This window comes from Helicoverpa zea, chromosome 29 (assembly GCF_022581195.2).
Source record: "Helicoverpa zea isolate HzStark_Cry1AcR chromosome 29, ilHelZeax1.1, whole genome shotgun sequence".
NCBI classification, from domain to species: Eukaryota; Metazoa; Arthropoda; class Insecta; order Lepidoptera; family Noctuidae; genus Helicoverpa; species Helicoverpa zea.
The window spans coordinates 2,373,106-2,393,582 of NC_061480.1; the positions used below are offsets into that span (position 1 = coordinate 2,373,106).

General features: G+C 40.7%; 1 protein-coding gene across 4 annotated transcripts in view; it reads right to left on the reverse strand.

The window, feature by feature from the left end:
* The window catches only part of LOC124644003 (spectrin beta chain, non-erythrocytic 1), a 150,490-nt gene that overhangs the window by 7,937 nt on the left and 122,076 nt on the right, over positions 1-20,477 (reverse strand). For all 4 annotated transcript variants that reach the window (XM_047183171.1, XM_047183172.1, XM_047183169.1 and 1 more), the window contains 24 exons: positions 19,934-20,109; positions 19,241-19,368; positions 18,639-18,751; positions 17,900-17,973; positions 17,472-17,598; positions 15,797-15,971; positions 14,983-15,084; positions 14,389-14,499; positions 13,831-14,005; positions 13,075-13,263; positions 12,421-12,548; positions 11,856-11,995; positions 10,372-10,520; positions 8,844-9,058; positions 8,299-8,460; positions 7,549-7,697; positions 6,513-6,699; positions 5,306-5,441; positions 4,604-4,768; positions 3,875-3,994; positions 3,270-3,381; positions 2,441-2,607; positions 1,421-1,531; positions 217-335 (listed from right to left, as the gene is read on the reverse strand). In XM_047183171.1, coding sequence (XP_047039127.1) covers positions 217-335; positions 1,421-1,531; positions 2,441-2,607; positions 3,270-3,381; positions 3,875-3,994; positions 4,604-4,768; positions 5,306-5,441; positions 6,513-6,699; positions 7,549-7,697; positions 8,299-8,460; positions 8,844-9,058; positions 10,372-10,520; positions 11,856-11,995; positions 12,421-12,548; positions 13,075-13,263; positions 13,831-14,005; positions 14,389-14,499; positions 14,983-15,084; positions 15,797-15,971; positions 17,472-17,598; positions 17,900-17,973; positions 18,639-18,751; positions 19,241-19,368; positions 19,934-20,109 — 3,430 coding nt within the window. The remainder of the gene's footprint in view (positions 1-216; positions 336-1,420; positions 1,532-2,440; positions 2,608-3,269; positions 3,382-3,874; positions 3,995-4,603; positions 4,769-5,305; positions 5,442-6,512; positions 6,700-7,548; positions 7,698-8,298; positions 8,461-8,843; positions 9,059-10,371; positions 10,521-11,855; positions 11,996-12,420; positions 12,549-13,074; positions 13,264-13,830; positions 14,006-14,388; positions 14,500-14,982; positions 15,085-15,796; positions 15,972-17,471; positions 17,599-17,899; positions 17,974-18,638; positions 18,752-19,240; positions 19,369-19,933; positions 20,110-20,477) is intronic.

Below are 20,477 nucleotides of genomic sequence, written 5' to 3' on the forward strand. Positions count from 1 at the left end.
TGGACATATTTTTAAGTAAGCCTTATTTCGGAGTAAAATCGAGGCTGTGGTAGTGTTCCAAGGTTTTATGATGATGTGTGGTTATACATTTTATGTAGCTTAATTTTAGTTGAAGAAACCATTTCACTTATTTTTCATGACAGTACGAATTCTTGTTTTTGACAACGCTGATGAAGGTATACAATCGGGAGTCATTTAAGGTACTCATAAACTTACTCATGTAACCGTCTTCTGATCTCCGCCGTAGGAGACTCTCCTGGTGGAACTGAAGAGTATGGAGTCAGCTGCAGTTCTGGTGGCAGTTGGGCGTGGAAGGAAAGCTTGGCTACCCAGTCCTGGTGAAGAAATTATGAAAAGTATTAGATAATGTTGACTTGGCCATTTACGGAGGAAGGCTATTTTTTATCCGTCTGGGCGAAGTAGTTTCCACGGAATAGTAATATATCGGGTGTGTCGTTCACAATCACATTAAATCCTATCGCATATACTTTATGATATTCTATGGCGAATTGTAAAAAAAATAACCTAATCCATTCAGTGGTTAAGCCACAGGAGTCATTTTTCGTTTTCATAATTTACATCATGTGTAAAGCGGAGATAAAGTTAAGGGCTTATTACACTTGACTAAATACAGTAGCCTAATTAGGTTTGTCTAATTAGGTTTCTAAATGATTAAATGAAATTTACCTTCCTAAATGCGATTACATTTGTCTGAATTTAGTGACTGAATCATTTAGTCGACTGAATTTAGTCAAGTGTAATAAGCCCTTTAGGAGTATCGAATGTTTTGATCAGTTGACAGCTATCAGTTTTCAAGGGAGAATTACAGTTGTTTGTAATGACTGACTTTTATATGGTGTTCTTATTTTCTCACATTTTTATTCTATTTACTTTGTTTGAAAAATTCATTTTTTTATTTTTACGTATTTTTCTTTTTTCTTTGTGTTAATGGACATATATTAACCAGTATATTAACGCATTTCATTTAATGTGATTATGAACGACACACCCGATATATTATAAGCGTTACCGGGAGCTATTAAGAGTTTGTTTACTTGAATACACTCTCAGGAACTACTGATCCGTTTTTTTTAATATTTCAGTGTCAGTCGGTTGACTGCCTCTTGACAATAGCCATTTTCGATCGAATTTTGTAGAAATATTTAACGTTAAAAATATTTATGCTGCAGTAAGTTTTAGCGTTAGATACTTATCGAGTAAGGCTTATAAGCTACTTTTTTCGATTCCTAGAGTAAAAAGTAGAAGTGAGAAAGATAGGCAGGATATATTTAGCGATGTTATCTTCCTACATACGCAAAAAAATATAGCAAAGATGCATTTCCAAGGGTTTCACTCTAAGCCGACGTTATGCGAAGTTGTTTAACATCAGGCAGAAGTTATAGAAGTAGAAATATATTACCTTCATTAAATCCTTGGAAGAGCATGCGAAAAGATACTCTGCGCCGTCAGCACACGCCAACCGGAACACGTTCGCTCGCTTCGTGTAGTCGCCCGCAGGTTCGCAACGAGCCTGAAAATATACAAAATAATATTAAATTACATTTTAAGTAGTGAGATCTAAGGGGGAAGCCTATGTTCAGCAGTGGACGTCCTATGGCTGAGATGTTGATGATGACACTTTAAGTTAGTTTTTTACGTACAATATTCTTTTTTCAATCCTTACTTCATTTTACAAATGCGAAAGTAACTCTGTGTATTTGTCAAATGTTACGCTTTTATTTAAATCAAAAGATTTGATTGAAAGAAGACTTTGCGCATAGTTAGTTTAGTCGTGGTGGCCTAGTGGGTAAAGGACCAACCTCTCAAGTATGAGGGCGCGGGTTCGATCCCAGGTCAGGCAAGTACCAATGCAACTTTTCTAAGTTTGTATGTACTTTCTAAGTATATCTTAGACACCATTGACTGTGTTTCGGATGGCACGTTAAACTGTAGGTCCCGGCTGTCATTGAACATCCTTGGCAGTCGTTACGGGTAGTCAGAAGCCAGTAAGTCTGACACCAGTCTAACCAAGGGGTATCGGGTTGCCCGGGTAACTGGGTTGAGGAGGTCAGATAGGCAGTCGCTTCTTGTAAAGCACTGGTACTCAGCTGAATCCGGTTAGACTGGAAGCCGACCCCAACATGATTGGGAAAAAGGCTCGGAGGATGATGATAGTTTAGAGCCAAAAAAAAGGGCATAAGCTATTTTACTTATATCTGAGTTCGGAAAGTTTCCCTTATGCTTAGCTTCTTTGACAGATTGGTTTTGATTTATAGATGAAAAAATAATGGCCTGGTTCTAAAGAAGGCGTATGAGAGCGGAGCTATCGAAGTGCCTCGTCTCTCGAAGACGCATTTTAGCGATGCTCCTTGCTTAGGAGATTTTCCGCTATGGTATCTCCGCTAGTAATTTTGTTCTCCATATAAAATTCCTCACTCACATTGAGTATAGCTTGAGGCGGCGCCGCGGCCTTGGCGCTGGCGAAGTCGAGCTCGTCGCGGAAGAAGCACAGCAACTGTCCGCATAGCACGGAGTAGTACGCTCGCCATGACCGCACTGTGGCACGTTTGCCGCCGCAACCGGCTTCTTGTTTGCGTTCTAGGTAACCTGGGGAAAATAATTAAGAAATATATATAAACATTGCTTTATTTTCAGGCTAAATTGGCCCGTAAAAATATGTCTTAAAGACTACTTTATACGAACTTTATTAGGTGAATTTCGAATAGCCAGTCCGCCATTTTAGGGAGGTAGCCATATTGGATTTGTAATGACGTTTTTTAGCTAGTCATGTATTGTCGTCAGAACTCAGAGCGTGTGCAAAATGTCACCCTAATCGGAGACCGGGAAGTGGGTTAAATTAAGATTCCAAGATTTTCTTACATACATAGTTACAAGTGAAGCTAATAAGTATAAGCGTGTTAATATAAAGTCAAGCTAGTTTCACGGCTCGAAGGAGTGGGCCTCATGGAGAAGAACCAGCAAGCTCCATAGACAGATTCAAGTTTATAACATGTAAATACTATGTGCCTCATAGAGGCTAGACAGTTGGTAGGATTTGCCTAGCCACTTCCCAACTATGTTGGGTTACTGTAAATGTGTTCTGTTCTGTTCTCTTCATTTTTGTCTACCAACAATAGTTTACACCATAAATACTTTCTATTTACTGCAGAACATGCAAAGAGCAACATAACATATTTATAAAGTATTCAAATTAGGGCTTTACATACAGTTAGAAAATAACAATGAGGAACATATAATAATCGACTTACCCTCAATCTCAACAGGCGGCAGTTCAGCGATGTCTCCGCGTCGGTGGCGGCGGAAGCTCTGCGTGCGGCGACGCGTCGTGAACGATGGCGTACGTTTGGGTGTTTTAACCACCTGCGAAGGGGATGTACGATTAGTTAAGACTAGTCTTAAACTGGTTATGGCTAGAAAGAAAGTTACTTGTGAGGCGACGCAAATAAAAGAATATGGAAAAAGTGGAAGAAAATTTGTAAATGGGCAGGAGAATGATAATGATCGCGCCCATGACGTTCTGAATTTAACAGTACGGACAAACTTACCTGTTCATATCATACATACTTCATGGATATGCTGACCTAATTAATGATGGGCTATGAATCATCGTGACCATAAACTAAAAACAATCGTTATTTTGCATGAAACTTGATTCAAAATTAATTTATAAATATATTTTGTCCATTTTACAAAGTGCTAAGTTAAAATAAATATTTGACTTCGAGTTGAAATTAACTCTTGAATGTATTTCAATAAAAATCTAATTTACTTTGAAATCATGTCACAATCATGTACTCAGCTGCATCTGTTTAGACTGGACTCCACTAAGGAAATGGCTAGGCCAAATACTCACGCTCATACTCTCAGCTCGTTTAACATGCTGCTCATTCTTCGGCAGTCGATCAAACTGTGGCGCCGGAGACAATGTTTCTTCTGATGACGCTGGGGCTACTGAAGTTTGGAGACGTTCGCCCTGGGGAAATAGAAATATAAGTTATGGGGTGTTTGGGGTAAGTATTTCCGTAGGTGGGTAAAATATAGCCTATGTTACGGGGCATAGTGCAGCTTGATAATATTTTTTTATAGGAGGCTATTCAATGCAAATAATTGCGAAAAACGGCCATGGCCGACGATCGGCCTGGATGCTATTATGTTCTGTGTTGGATCTTCTTAGAGACAAAAGGGGTCGTGGCCGACAATCAGCCAGGATACCATTATGTCCTGCGCCAGCTGATCCCGTTAGAGAGAACATGCACCTCGGCCGATAATCAGCAAGGATACTATAATGTCCTGCCCTGGCCGATCTTAGACACAACAGCCAGCTTGGCTGACAATCAGCCACGCCACCATTATTTCGTGCACTGGCTAATCTCCTTAAAGACAACAGCCACCTTGGCTTATAATCAGCCACGACGCCATTATTTTCTTCTCTGGCTGAGATCCTTAAAGACAACAGCCACCTTGGCTGATAATCAGCCACGCTACCATTATTTCGTGCACTGCCTGATATACTTAAGACAACAGCCACCTTGGCTGATGATCAGCCAGGCCAACATCCCGAACTGGCTGATCCCCTCCTCACCTCTCTAACAGTAGGCACGGGCGCGGTCTCCCTGCGCCTCTCCTCGGTGATCCTCTCCATCTCCCTGCGGCGGTACTGCTGCAGCCGTTCTGCTTCCTGTCTCTCGGCTGATCTTCGGCGAGCCTGTTCTTCTTCATTGCGCTGTTCTGCGAAGGCTTGTTCCACCTGAGGAGTTGAGGAGTTACGTTGAAGTTGTATAAGAACTTAGAAAATTTAACCTATTTTAGGACTTTTCCCATATGTTATATCAAAGGAAATAGGAACATTCCTAAAAGAAACGAAAAATTAGGTGATCGCTGCGTCCCTTAGCTCCCTTTTTTACAGACTGTAGACTTTCTGTGTACTTTTCTTTTTTTTGTATGTTTCTGTGTACTTTGTGTGCTCCGGTTAGACAGGAAGCCGACCCCAACATAGTTAGGAAAAAGGCTCGGAGGATGAGGATGAGACTTTCTGTGTACCAAATGTTATTATAGTAGACAATAGTTTCATCGTGAAAACCGGACAGACAGACAGGATAAGAATTGCTCCAAAAGCATTTATTCTGCTATTTAATTGGGGACAAAACTACTTTTTATTTAAGTGCGCGCAGTACTTCTTATTTAAGTAGTTCTACCTCAGGATGCGGCTGAAACTGGGTAGGTACATGGTTACTCGTGCGATACGAGCGTTTTAAAATATAAGCCTTTTTTATAGTTTACTTACTAGAGTGATTCTCTTGAGCGCGTTGAACTTGTCGCGCTGGGCGTCTATAGTTTCCTCTAGATCGCGGTGTCGGTTGATCAGCTCTTCCACTTGGGCGACACTCTCACCGTATTTACCGTCGCGGACGAGTGGCACTCTGAAACGAAAAGAAATTCACTTAAAATTCACGTCAAGACTCATTCAAATGTTACCAATCGAACATTAACTTTTCACTATTGTGATAAGGTTGAAAATCACTTGTTGTTTGACAGATTGAGGTTGATGTCTATGTATACAAAAAATGATACATTCGCGGAGTAAATGCTAAAGGGATAATGTATATAAGAGAAGGGAGGAGCTCGATCGATTTATCATAAGCTTTTGAGGTCTTGGATTGGTGACTATTATAACATGACAAGTTTCTCCATTTTCGGAAGGCACGATAAATTGATCGGTCCCGGTTGTCATGTGAACATCTATCGCAGTCATTATTGGAAGTCAGAAGCCAGAAAATCTGACAAAATGACAACTGGGTGGATGGAAGCAGTCAAATAGGCAGTCCATTCAATTAGACCTCTAAATAGTGGGTAAAAGTCTAGGCTGATGATGATGGTAACATTAGGTAAATACAATAAAATACTTCTTTTATTTACTTAACGAATTGACAAGCCCTCGCACGTTTTAGACAATTTCCGACTAAGTACTGTTTAGCTCTAACCGTTGTCAAAATATGTTTTGCATTCAGACTCTTTTAAACACCTATTTATTTTTTATAATATAACTGTTATTTAAGAACCTACCTGTTAGTAATCCAGTTATCCAGAGCGTCGGCGTCTCGCTTAAATACGAGTGCGTCTAGATGCTGCGTATATATTCGCTCGCGGTTGGAGCGACGAGAGCGAAGTATGGACATTATAACTTTCTAGAATATAAACCTACCTGTTAGTAATCCAGTTATCCAGAGCGTCGGCGTCTCGCTTAAACACGAGCGCGTCCCTTATATATCCCGTATATAACCGCTCGCGGTTAGAGCGAAGAGAGCGAAGTATAAACATAAGAACTTTCTACAATATTCTTTAACTTACCTGTTGGTAATCCAGTTATCCAAAGCATCGGCGTCTCGCTTAAACACGAGAGCGTCTAGATGCTGCGTGTATATTCGCTCGCGATTGGAGCGAAGAGAGCGAAGTATATACTAAAGAACTTTCTAGTTTATTCTTAAACCTACCTGTTAGTAATCCAGTTATCCAAAGCATCGGCGTCTCGCTTAAACACAAGTGCGTCGAGATGCTGCGTGTATATTCGCTCGCGGTTGCTCCAGGCGGCGTCGAGGTGCGAGCGACGGGAGCGAAGGATCGACATGCGGTCTTCTATCTCGCTTGACATGAAGTGGCCTTCTTTTACTAGTTTTTCACCTGTAGGGAAAAAGTTTCAAAGTGAATTTCATTGTGCCTAATTTGGTAAGAATTGTTATAGTTTTTTTGTATTGTTTGAGCAATTTTGTATGTATTGTACCTACTATGTAAACAACTTTGCACGCCGTAAGGCAAAATGTATCGGGACTGTTGGAAAATATTATTACCAGCATATCTGTATACCTACAATATAGGCAAATTAATAATTCTTATTCTTATTCTGAATTTTGGGGGTTAAAGTTATTTTGAAGTTTACAGTGCATTCATACTAGTGGATTTTTCGATCGATTTTTTCTCCAGTTAACTCCAACGCATAAGTGTACTTGTCGACCTTTACAAACACTTACAAACGTCGAAAATATAAATAAATTCGATTGTAGTTTGCCATTCCAAAAGTAGCTTCCTATGGAGAAGAGCGGGCAAGAAATTCCATGGTTACTCTTTTTAATGTCTACATGGTTACTCTTGGGCCTAGCTAGCTACTTACCGTCATTATACAAGGTCTGGAAGGCCTCCTCTTTGGCCTCTATCTCCACTTTGATGTCCTGGTGTCTGGCCAGCAGGCGCTCTGCCCCCGACACATCGGTAGCTAAGTCCGGCGCCGTCACTCGGGCACGTCTCATTTACGTCAAAGTCTAAGTACCGTCAAAGTCACCGTCAAAGTTAAAGACAAAGTCAAAGTCGAAGTCAAAGTCAAAGTCAAAGTTGAAGTTAAAGTCGAAGTCCAGTCAAAGTCGAAGTCCAGTCAAAGTCGAAGTCAAAGTCAAATGTTTTCATGTCATAGAAGAATCGGCAAGAAACTCCATAGACAGTCTTTGTTGATAATGACCTTGGGGAGGAACTACTTACCATCATTATACAAGGTCTGGAAGGCCTCTTCCTTGGCCTCTATCTCCACTTTAATGTCCTGATGTCTGGCCAGCAGGCGCTCCGCCCCCGACACATCGGTGGCTAAGTCTGGCGCCGTCACTCGGGCTAGGGTCTCGTTTGTCCATGCTCTGGGGATGAAGATGGTGGTTTTTCAGTTTTGTGTTATCTATTATCTACAAGTCGTGCCAAATTCAAGGAGGTTGACATAAAATTCTTAAATAATAATCAATTGAAAATACGGTATAAGGGAAATAGCTAATATGTGCTAATTTTTTTGGTTTTTGTAATTGTAACAGTATTTCAGAATTGAGTGTTTTAAGGTCAGTAACACACGCGCTGAGTTTAAATATGGCTGGGTGACACTGACTGAAAAAAAATACGTATCAATTTTATTGTTGCTTTGGGTCGAGAATCATTGGCATAATTACGTCCTTGAATTTGGCACAGATGCAAATGAACACCTTGTATGTTTGTGATGTGGCAGTACTCTTTAAATCCCTGCTAATATTATAAATTCGAAAGTTACTCTGTCTGTCTGTTAAGCTTTCACGTCTAAACCACTGAACTGATTTTAATAAAATTTGGTACAGAGATAGAGTTGACCTTGAGAAAGAACATAGGATAGTTTTTATCCCGGACTTTTGAACAGTTCTCTTGGAAACGCGATATAACCGAACTCTATGCGGGCGAAGCCGCGGGCGGAAGCTAGTAAAAAATAAATATACTTACAGCAACTCCTGATAAGTATCGAAGTACGCCTGCAGCTGTGCCGCGAGCTCCAACTGTTGAGAGCACTGGTCTGCTCGCTGGACGAGGGCCGTTAGGGCTTCGGTCACGTCCTCTAGTTTGACTGTCACGTGCTCCTTGGCGTCGGGGAAGGCTGTGCCTAGTCTGTTGGGGTGAGAAAGAAAGTTAGTAGCTAAAAACGTTTCTTTTTTTAAGAATTTAAAGTAGTTAAACATACTTTTGAAGTTTTTTTATTATTATTACATCAAATAGTTTTTTTAAACAAAGAAAAAATAAATAATTTTATTCTGTTCTTTAAACTGTCTGTTAAACTTTTTTTTTTTAATAAAATCATTTGTTTTGAACAGCTCGCAAACGATAGTATTTCTTGTTAGAAAACTTCTTAGACCCAAGTTCACCATCAAATAAATGTCAGGTTTTCTTAAAAACTGTTTACTATGATTTTTACAAGAAAAACGGACATTAAAAAACTTCTCTTCGCTCTGATGGAGACCTTTATGAAACTTAATTACCAAAATTGAACCTACCTCTCAGCCTCAACCTGCAGTTTATCATGGGCAGCCTTAATAGCATCTAAATCAGCTTTAAGAGCATCCAAGCTCCTCTTCTGAGCATGTAGCTCATGCAAAGACCTCGGAGGTACACTCTCGCTGCCGAGGGCGGATTCCTTCTCGCCGACCCAGGCGGCTGTCTCTTCGGCTGAACGGTCGAACTCGTGGACTTGACGGGCTCCGGCTAAGGCCTGGGGGATAAAAAATTAGCTTTTTTATTGACATGAATTTTAGGTAGTTTTTGAATGGGTTACTCTTTGTAACTATGACCAAACCATACCTAGAAGTCAAATCGCTGATTTTAGTAATGGGCGGCAATTTGACGGCTATTTATCGAAAAATAAAATAGTTATATGGTCCAATCTACTCTTTAAATAATTATAGGCAAGCACTACCGAATAATAAGGCTATTGCTTATCTTTTCAGGTTAACAGTATACATAAATATAAAAATAAAACCGGCCAAGTGCGAGTCGGACTCGTGCACGAAGGGTTCCGTAAATTACAGTTAAATCAACCTATCTCAAAAACTATAAGAGATACTTTGATCAAACCAAAAATCGTTGAAAGAGTTAATTAGCATGCATCACCTCTATTTTTTTTAGAATTTTATACCCCGTAGTTATAAAAATAGAGGGGGGGGACATACTTTTTACGACTTTGAGAGCTGATATCTCAAAAACCGTTCACTTTAAGAAAAATGTTTTTTAGAAAACTTTATATCATTTTAAAAGACCTTTCCATTGATACCCCACACGGGTATGTACATCGAAAAAAAAAATTTCATCCCTCAGTTACATGTATGGGGGGCCCCACCCCCAATTCTTTTTTTTACTATTTAGTGTCATATTTTTGTAGCGGTTCATACAACACATATTCCCATCAAATTTCATCACTGTAGTACTTATAGTTTCCGAGTAAATCGGCTGTGACAGACGGACAGACGGACAGACGGACAGACGGACATGACGAAACTATAAGGGTTCCGTTTTTGCCATTTTGGCTACGGAACCCTAAAAACTGTAACCGCTGATAATTCGGAATGACGGGCACCAAATTATCCCACGGATAAAATTTTACGTTTCATAATTATGGATGTGGGGTTTATGTTTTAAACATAGCAATAATATAGCTTATATATCAGAATACCATAAATGCTAAGGGGGGACTAAGAGTAGGAGGAAACTGGTATAAAATACTGGTCAACATTAGCGAACTTGAAACAAATATTTAAAAGTTTGTGAATGTATTTTATGCTATTTTCTATTGTGATTGTCACACACACATACATTTAGAGTTGGCAATCGTTAACACTCATATCCTACTAATATCCTATTAAAGTTTGTGAGAAAGTATGGATGTATGTTTGTTATTTTTTCACGCAAAAACACGCAGACTAATTTGGTTGATATTTAGTTTGTAGATTGGTGATACCCTGGATCAACACACCTCGCGGGCGAAGCCGCTAGGAAGCTACTAATAAATAAATAACTTAAGTTCCTCACCTCCTGCCTAGCCAACGCCAGTTCTTTCAGATCATCCCACAAGCCTTTGATATCATCGATCCTCTGCTTCACCCGGTCAGCTTCAGGAGTATTCTCTTCAAGCAGCACCGTGCCCGCCTCGCAGACACCTTCGATCCTGCCCTCGTTAGCTGTTGAGGAAAGAAAGGAATTTAATTTAATGGCGTCTAGGATAAGATAAAAGAGTTCCCTACTAATATTATAACTTCGTCTATCTGACAGTCTCATACGCTTTCACGTCTAAACCACTGAACTGATTTTAATGAAATTAGGTACAGAGATAGAGTTGACCTTGAGAAAGAACTTAGGATAGTTTTTATCCCGGACTTTTGAAGAGTTCCCTTGGAAACGCGTTATAACTGAACTCGACACGGCCGAAGCCGCGGGCGGAAGCTAGTAAAAGATAAAAAGTCATTTAATGTAGGCTGAAAATCAGACCTTTTTGAAGATCAAATTTACAAAAGACAGCCCCCAAAACGGCTGCCCTTGACCACTTCCTATGTGTCTTCTTATGTGTAGGCTATTGCAGCCGTTCTCATATAAGGAGATCAGCCAGATGCGCAGGACATATTATATAGTGCACGAGCATTTGCGGAGAGTCCAAGTCTCTGACTCTTAATAAGTCGTATAGGTATAAGGCTTGAGTCTTTGCTATTGCTATTGCAATAGTCAACAAACACAAAAATGGTTCCACAATGTCCGCTAGAGGTCTTTCACCTATTTCATTTCTTTCACATATAATATTCTATGCGTATTGGTGTACATGATGCTTTTAATTATATACACATTTCTGGTTGTACAGTGACATTAAATGCATTGCTCTCCCGATCACCATTCAACTACGTAAAAGTCACTCTTTTTCTCTCATTTTCCTCTCTAACTGTCTCTCTCACCCTGTAGCAGCTGTAGCTGTGCGAGGAAGTTATCGAAGGCTTGCTGCAGAGTCTCCACGTGCTCCACATCCAGCTCGTACTCCTCGCTGGCAGCCGTCGTCATCTGCTCGCTGGTCCACTCCTGTACTTATATCTAACTGTCTCTCTCACCCTGTAGCTGTGCGAGGAAGTTGTCGAAGGCTTGCTGCAGAGTCTCCACGTGCTCCACATCCAGCCCGTACTCCTCGCTGGCAGCCGTCGTCATCTGCTCGCTGGTCCACTCCTGTACTTATATCTAACTGTCTCTCTCACCCTGTAGCTGTGCGAGGAAGTTGTCGAAGGCTTGCTGCAGAGTCTCCACGTGCTCCACATCCAGCCCGTACTCCTCGCTGGCAGCCGTCGTCATCTGCTCGCTGGTCCACTCCTGTACTTATATCTAACTGTCTCTCTCACCCTGTAGCTGTGCGAGGAAGTTGTCGAAGGCTTGCTGCAGAGTCTCCACGTGCTCCACATCCAGCCCGTACTCCTCGCTGGCAGCCGTCGTCATCTGCTCGCTGGTCCACTCCTGTACTTATATCTAACTGTCTCTCTCACCCTGTAGCTGTGCGAGGAAGTTGTCGAAGGCTTGCTGCAGAGTCTCCACGTGCTCCACATCCAGCCCGTACTCCTCGCTGGCAGCCGTCGTCATCTGCTCGCTGATCCATTCTTGGACTTCTTCGCATTCTTGGACGAACCTGAGTAAAAAGAGTACGTTAGAATAGGTATTTTCTTCTCTTCTTAGAAGTTTTTAAATAAACTTTTGAATTGAAAGACCGCTAAGTAACAGCCACACTGGTAGATTGATCATAAGGTTAAGCAACGCTTGGTGGGTAGGTGACCATCTTTATCATGACAAGTTCCTCTGTGTTTCGGAAGGCACATTTAATTTGTCCCGGCTGTCATTTTAACGAGGTTGCCCGGGTAACTGGGTTAAGGAGATCAGATAGGCAGTTGCTCCTTGTGGCACACTGGTACTCAGCTGCATCCGGTTAGACTGGAAGCCGACCCCAACATAGTTGGGAAAAGGCTCGGGAGATGATGATTTTATAATAATTTTATATATATCAAGATTTTTTATAATTGTTAAGTGCCTACTCCAATAGAATATAGTTTTACTTACTTGAAGTATTTCAAGCTCTGCTGTAGCCGTTGCTGTCTCTTAGCTGACAATAATTTCATATCTTCATACGTAGCTTTGAGTTCGTCTATTCTCTTCTGTAGTTGTTCACTGTCTATGGTTGGTCGGTCCTGTTTCAAAAGGTATAACAAATTAGTAAGTATATAAATAATTTTGGCATAAGTATCGGAAACTATTAAAACAGAGCGGAGAATTTTTAAATAGCATACATAAATAGTAGTAAAAATACGTAAGTAAATAAAAAACTTAAATCTAATAAAGAGCCTCGAAAAACTGGTAAAAATTATAATTCGTAGCACTTTTGCCTAGTTGTCTTAAAGTTCGAAAAAAATTACGAAAATCAATGGCGCTTTCACGCCAAAACTACTGAACCAATTTAAATGAAATTAACCCCAGAGATAATTGAAAGCCTGAAAAGGCTTTTTGTTAACGACGTCAAAAATCATCAAATGACCCCTCCCGCTGTGGGTTAGCAGCGGTGAGGGAGTGCCAGACTCTTACTGACTAAAAACCGCCGTGTTCCGTCGCAGGCCTTTTATGTACCAGGGCCGCGGTAACTTTCGAACAATCCCGCAGCCCCGGCAGAAGTAGTCTCCTCGGGTGGAACTACGAGGAACAGCTAGTTCATAGTACTACCTTCAACCCAGCAGCAGCTTTATCCAGCTTAGCGAGCGTAGCGTCAGCGCCCGTGAGGTCTCGCTGCGCGGCGTCCAGGCGGCGCGCGAGGGCCAGCGCCGACTCCTCGTCGCGGCCCACGTCGCCTGATACCAGGACTATGCGGCGTTCTAGCAGCCAGGCTTCGGCTTCTGATATTTCTGAGAGTAGCTGGAAGGAAGAAAGACAGGTTAATAAGGTAATTATTTCCCAGCAAAAACACATAGGAAGTGGTGAAGGGCGGGCGTTTTGGGAGCTGTCTTTTGTAAATTTCTGACGTTCGAAAAGCGCTGTTTTGCAACCTAATTTCAATAAATAACTTTAGTTTATGTATGGACGATAAATGTTAATATAAACAATTAATTTGTAAAAATGTCATTGGTGTACTTTAATAAATAAATGATGATGATGAACCTGCCATATTTATGCAACTTTTCTAAGTTTGTATGTACTTTCTAAGTATATCTTAGACGCCAATGACTGTGTTTCGGATGGCACGTTAAGCTGTAGGTCCCGGCTGTCATAGAACATCCTTGGCAGTCGTTACGGGTAGTCAAAAGCCAGTAAATCTGACACCAGTCTAACCAAGGGGCATTGGGTTGCCCGGGTAACTGGGTTGAGGGAGTCAGATAGGCAGTCGCTTCTTGTAAAGCACTGGTACTCAGCTGCATCCAGTTAGACTGGAAGCCGACCCCAACATAGTTGGGAAAAAGGCTCGGAGGATGATGATGAGCCTACCTGCAGCAGCGCAGCAGTGTCGCGTATATGCGCAGTCCTGGCAGCCGCAGCATCCAGCAGCGCTCGCAGGGCTGCGCTGAGGTCCCGGGCGCGGGCCTCCAGGGTGCTCCACGCGAAGTGACCCCGGCGGGAGAGCTGGCTTGCTCGCCCTATTAGGGCTTTTATTATTGGCTCTCTGAGGGAAAAAATGATGGGAATAAGCCCAAATATATAAAAAAAAACATAACAATTGAAAACTTCTAAAAACATATAAAAGAATATGCGAATTAAAAATCTCTTCAAAAATATTTAATTTTGTTTGCCTTGTAAAAACTATATATGAAACGAGTATCAAAAACTATGTATTTATTTATTTATTATATTATACTTTGAATTGAGAATGAGTACCTCCTCTAGTAGTCAAAAATCTGGCACTAAGGTCAGTTACATGATTATAAATTCAACTTACAGGAGAAAAAGGTTTTTTTAACACATTCATAGGACACGTCGTTTACAAAAAAAATTGTAGGTATATTGCCTAAACTTATTATCCGAATTTTAAAGTCTCACAAATCTCACCTGGCCAAGAGTTCGGCTTCCAAAGCGAGGTGTTTCTTGAGCATCGCCTGTGACTCAGCGAGCGTCGAACCCGCGTCCTCTTGGCGTACTGCCGCTTCGCGTTCACGTAGCCTGTGTGCAATTCAATATATAATGTAGAATGAGTCTGCGGGTTACATAAAAACCAACTTCATAAAACACTAAAAGTCGGTGTCTGCAAGTCTATTGATTGTGTATATTTTGCCAAGGACTTCTAAAAGCCACGGTATGTTTTTCCCTTTCGGTGTAAAAATCATACAGTCAAATTGAGAATCTCCTTTTTTGAAGTCGGTCAAAGACAATAATACTAATTTAAATTACTAATAACCTATAAACAATATTTGAAGTGGAAATGTAAAATCAATGATGAAATCCTAGCCGATTATCGGCCACAGCTGCGCAGGACATATTATTACTATCATTACTCTCATAGCACGATGCGACGACAATCCGACACCACCAGAGAGATCACAAACCCCACCGTCACATACACATGCTCTCCGATGCATGGGAGCTTTGTGTAAGCTTCTAAAACTACAAAGCGATTTTGGCCCGACCGTAGTATTTATTACATACCATCTGAATTCTTCATCAGCATCTCTGTCCCATCTGTGTAACAACGCAGCGTCTTCCAAGTTGTCGCGACGGATCTGCATCGGCTCTTGTAGTTGACGGTACCTTTTGACAATCAGTTAATAGTTAAAGGTCCATTTAAAATAAAATCAAAAGTCATTTATTTAAATTACGCTACAAAACAGCACTTTTCGAATGTCAGAAATTTACAAAAGACAGCCCCCAAAACGCCCACCCTTCACCACTTCCTATGTGTTTTTGCTGGGAAGAAGAAGTGGCGCAACAAACCCCCCCAGTAAAAAACAATTTATTTTGTTCGTTTTTTGTTTTATGATTGTAATAATTTGTATTGTAGTGATAATTTGTACTTAAGATATAAGGTTGTACAGTCAACTTCAGATCAGTGGTAACAGTTTTACAGGAAAATCAGTTAACACTGATGTGCCGTCTACCGTACGTCCTAACAGCAAATATTTATATACAAGTGAAAAAAAGATTTGAAGAACAATTGAATAGATATTTGCAGTAAAATCATCTTCACGTTCAATAACGTTTTTCCATTAGGTAAGTAGGTACCTGTTTGTTCAATATCAGGTTAATTTTTTTATTATTTTACAAATATAAATATTTATGTACTTAATTGTCAAATTTTCCTTTCTATCAGATTCTATCGTATAGATACCTGGCTTGGTATTTCGAAAGACCTTTTACAGGCCATTTTGAAACAAGAAAACAGATAAAAGATTTATTTATAGATAGATATATTCGTATTTGAAATTAATTAATAATAATTTTGTGTTTTCAAATCTCAACTCACCTCTTAACAGCCTGATCAGCCTTACTGAGAATCTCTTCAGCCATAAAATGGTTGCTATCAGCCAGCTGTCTCGCGTTATCAGCCAGTTGCGTCGCGTAGTCCGCTTTACTTGATACTTGCTGTTCTAGGCGGGTGTGGCGTTTGAGCAGGGCTGTTACTGAGGCTAGGTCTTTACCTGTGTAGGGAAATTTTTAGGGTTTATTACTGGGAAATATGTTACTGTAAAGGATATCACTACTCATATAAAAAAAGTGAAACAAGCTGAATGATTTCTTAAAGATATTTCACCAACGAGTTAAACGTCCGATTAAGGTACCTAAACAACTGTTTATCATAAATTAAGTTCTCCATGATAAAGTACTTCTCTGGCTCTTGCTATGTGTGCAGCGCGAGGGAGTGTCAGACTAAAACCCACCATGTTCCTTCTTAAACCCTTTATGTACCAGCGCCGCGGTAACTCGCGCTAACAATCCCGCAGCCCCGGCAGGCCTTGGCCCTGGTGGGCCCCACTGGGGTTGTCGAGGAAGGCCTTAGGCGTTTTATACGGACTGGGTTCTTACGGAATACGGGTGGAACCCCTGATAATAGGTAGTATGCTCTACTCATACCGTGGTCCTCGCTGAGCAGTTGAGCCTCGACGTCGTCCAGCCAGGCTGTGAAGTCGTCTAAGCCTCGGAGGTACACGCTACACTCATACATATGTTATGCTCATACATGTGCTATGCTCATACCGTGGTCCTCGCTCAGCAGTTGAGCCTCTACGTCGTCCAGCCAGGCTGTAAAGTCGTCTAAGCCTCGGAGATACACGCTACACTCATACATATGCTATGCTCATGCATGTGCTATGCTCATACATGTGCTATACTCATACATGTGCTATGCTCATACATGTGCTATACTCATACATGTGCTATGCTCATACATGTGCTACACTCATACATATGTTATGCTCGTACAAGTGCTATGCTCATACCGTGGTCCTCGCTGAGCAGTTGAGCCTCTACGTCGTCCAGCCAGGCTGTGAAGTCGTCTAAGCCTCGGAGGTACACGCTACACTCATACATATGTTATGCTCATACATGTGCTATGCTCATACCGTGGTCCTCGCTGAGCAGTTGAGCCTCTACATCGTCCAGCCAGGCTGTGAAGTCGTCTAGGCCTCGGAGGTACACGCTACACTCATACATATGTTATGCTCATACATGTGCTATGCTCATACCGTGGTCTTCACTCAGCAGTTGAGCCTCTTCGTCGTCCAGCCAGGCTGTGAAGTCGTCTAGGCCTCGGAAGTACACGCTACACTCATACATATGTTATGCTCATACATGTGCTATGCTCATACCGTGGTCCTCGCTGAGCAGTTGAGCCTCTACGTCGTCCAGCCAAGCTGTGAATTCGTCTAAGCCTCGCGAGTACACGCTACACTCATACATATGTTATGCTCATAACGTGGTCCTCGCTCAGCAGTTGAGCCTCTACGTCGTCCAGCCAGGCTGTGAAGTCGTCTAAGCCTCGCGAGTACACGCTACACTCATACATATGATATGCTCATACCGTGGTCCTCGCTCAGCAGTTGAGCCTCGACGTCGTCCAGCCAGGCTGTGAAGTCGTCCAGCGCGCGGGTACACGCTACACTCATACATATGCTATGCTCATACATGTGCTATGCTCATACCGTGGTCCTCGCTGAGTAGTTGAGCCTCTACATCGTCCAGCCAGGCGGTGAAGTCGTCTAAGCCTCGGAGGTACACTCGCGCTTGGTATGCCTCTTGGAGACGGGAGCGACGGAGTTTTGCTGCTGCCTGTTAAATGAAAAATGAATTTAACATAAGTTTTTAATTATACAAGAATTTTTGTTAAGACGCCAACAGGTCAGCCTGACCGAATCTGTCAAATTTTCAATCCAATCGAACATTAACCTTCCTCTATTGTAATAAGGTTGAAAATCTATTGAAGACATTTGACAGATTGAGGTAGGTTGATATGCTCTCGTCTGTACATAAGGGGAGAACATAAGGAAGTAAATAGGGGAATATGTAAAAAGGGGAGTATATAAAGGAGCATATGAGAGAGTGCATACGGGAGTACATGTTTACAATTTACCTGTAGTTCTCGCCATTGGTTCTCTAGTTCCTCAACATGCTTCGCAATTTCTTGGGAGGCGTAGTGTTTGGCTTCTGCAATAAAAAATATATATATATGAAGAAGACGTTTATAAATGTATTATCCGACGACCTCGATGGCGCAATGGTCATCATGCCGGACCGCCGAACCTGAGGTCCCGGGTTCGATTCCCGGTTCGGTCGACATTTGTGTGATGAGCATGCTTGTTGGCCGTGGTCTGGGTGTTACAATATGTATTTATAAATATGTATATGTGTAACTATATGTAGTTTATCAGTTGTGTTAGCACCCATAACACAAGTTAATAAATAACTTACCATGGGGCTAACCGACCGTGTGTGAAAAAGGTGTCCCGACATTATTTATTCATTTATTTTGTTATGGTCTTTTGGCGAATCACTTTCATTGCTTACTAATATTATAACGAAAGTAACTAAGTTTGTTTGTTACGCTGTCGCAATGAAAATACTGTATAGTTATCGGCGCGGATATTGAGCCCTGACCTTCACCTGCGCAGAAGCGATTTATTGGTTTATTGCCTTAAGTGTACAGTGCGCAAAGCGATCCCCACTCTTCCGCCGAGAGCTCAATATCCGTGCCGGTGAGATTTAATCAAAATTTCGTCGGTGAAGTTGGGCTAGTACTGTAAAATATAACATAGCTTAATGTTACATTAACTGCCTTTAAACCTATAAATGAGTAATGGTATATAACTTACCAATAAGAGTTTCTCCATGGTTAGCGACATCGTCAATACGTCCTTTGTTGGCCGCCAGTTCTGACTCAAACGCAGCATGCTTCTGAATCTTGCTTTGTAAGTTCGATAGTTCTCTGCGAATTTAAAATTAGATTAATGTAATATTAGAAGAAAAAAAAAATACGTTAAAACTTTTTTTCAGGCGCTAACAACAGCCAATCAAAATACGCAAGAAAGAGAAGCCTGATGACGGGACGTTTATAACGTTTTACAAACCTAAAAAATAATAACTTTAAAATAAGTTGAGTAGTCAAAAACAAAAATCAACTAAGTTCTAAATTTACTTATGGATACTTTAATGTTGTAAATCTTATCAATGTAGCTTAATAAGTAAAACAGATATTTTTGTTGGAATTTAATTTTAAGACGTTAGCTTTTTTGTATCCAGAAACCTTTTCAAGATCGTGTTTTAAATTTTACGGGATTCTCAGAAATACTTTCAAGATAATGTATATTTCGGCGTCAAAGACTGTAGATATACATAGATTTGGCAACAAATTTGAGACAAGCCAATTTTGTTGTTGTCAGCGTCTTAATATTATTGAACAAACGAACAATCTTACCTGTAATTCTGATCATTAGCGATCTGCATCTTGAGAGAGATCCATTCTCTCTCGTGGTACAGATTGCGTAAGAATTGATGCAACTGTCGGGATTGTTCCAGAGTCTCTCCGCGTTGCTTGCATGACTCCTAGAGATGAGAGAGTGTTTAGAGAGAGAATTAGCAGAAAAGGGACATTTAATTTAAAGAATGCTATAGAACTATTATGAGTGCGTTTGTAAGGATGTATTTTTGTTACACTTTTACGGTAAAACTACTGGAAGGATTTTGATGAAATTCGGCAGTAAGTAATATCTGTGATGATATTATGAGCTTGTAGAGTCTATTTATTTGTTTATTTGCTTCAACAAGCTAATCTCAGGAATTTGAAAAAATATTTCTGTGTTATTGATTGATTGATTGATGATGATTGATTGATGATTTGACTTGATTTCTAAAGAAGCCCATTTATCGAGGAATGCTTTAGGCTACTTTTTACTGTCGCTTTTGGACACCCCAACACATCATTTAAATATAGTTACTATTAAAACAAATTACTTAATACATGACCGTACTACTTACAAAATTAGATATTGAATTTTGACTCCTCGTATCTCATTTGAGTTCCACATAAATTATATAAAATTCTAATCTCTAATCGAAAAAAAAGAGATAGAATATAGGAATGCACTGAAAATAAAACAAAATAACATACCACAAGTTTATCCCTCCTCGCTAAAATTTCTCTCAATCTCCTCTCAACATACTCTCTATCAAAGTGATGGTCTTGCAGCATGCTGGCTGCGAACTTCTGCAGCTCGTCAACCCTGCCTAGTTGGCTGTGGAGAAGCTTGGAGAACTCTGCGTGCTTGCGGATCAGAGTGTCTACAGCTGTTGGAGAATGCGGAGAAGAAAGTTGATAAATGATTTTATAATATATATTTTGTCTGTGCAACAGATTGGAGAATTCTGCGTACTTGAGAATATGAACAAATATGTGAGTCAGTTTGATAACATTAGTGAAAGTTGTAGCATGTTGGATGCAGATAGGGGTGTTCAAATCTTACGCCTTTTGTTCTCTTTCGGGCTTAACTACTGAATACCAAAACCACTGAACCGATTCTAATGAAGTCTAGAATTTGAGAAAGAATGAAGGCTCCTCGTTAACTGGCTGCCTTGAACGCGCTAATCTCAAGAACTTCAGGACTGATTTGAAAAAAAAAACCAAATAATATTCAATAGCGTATATCTATGAAAGA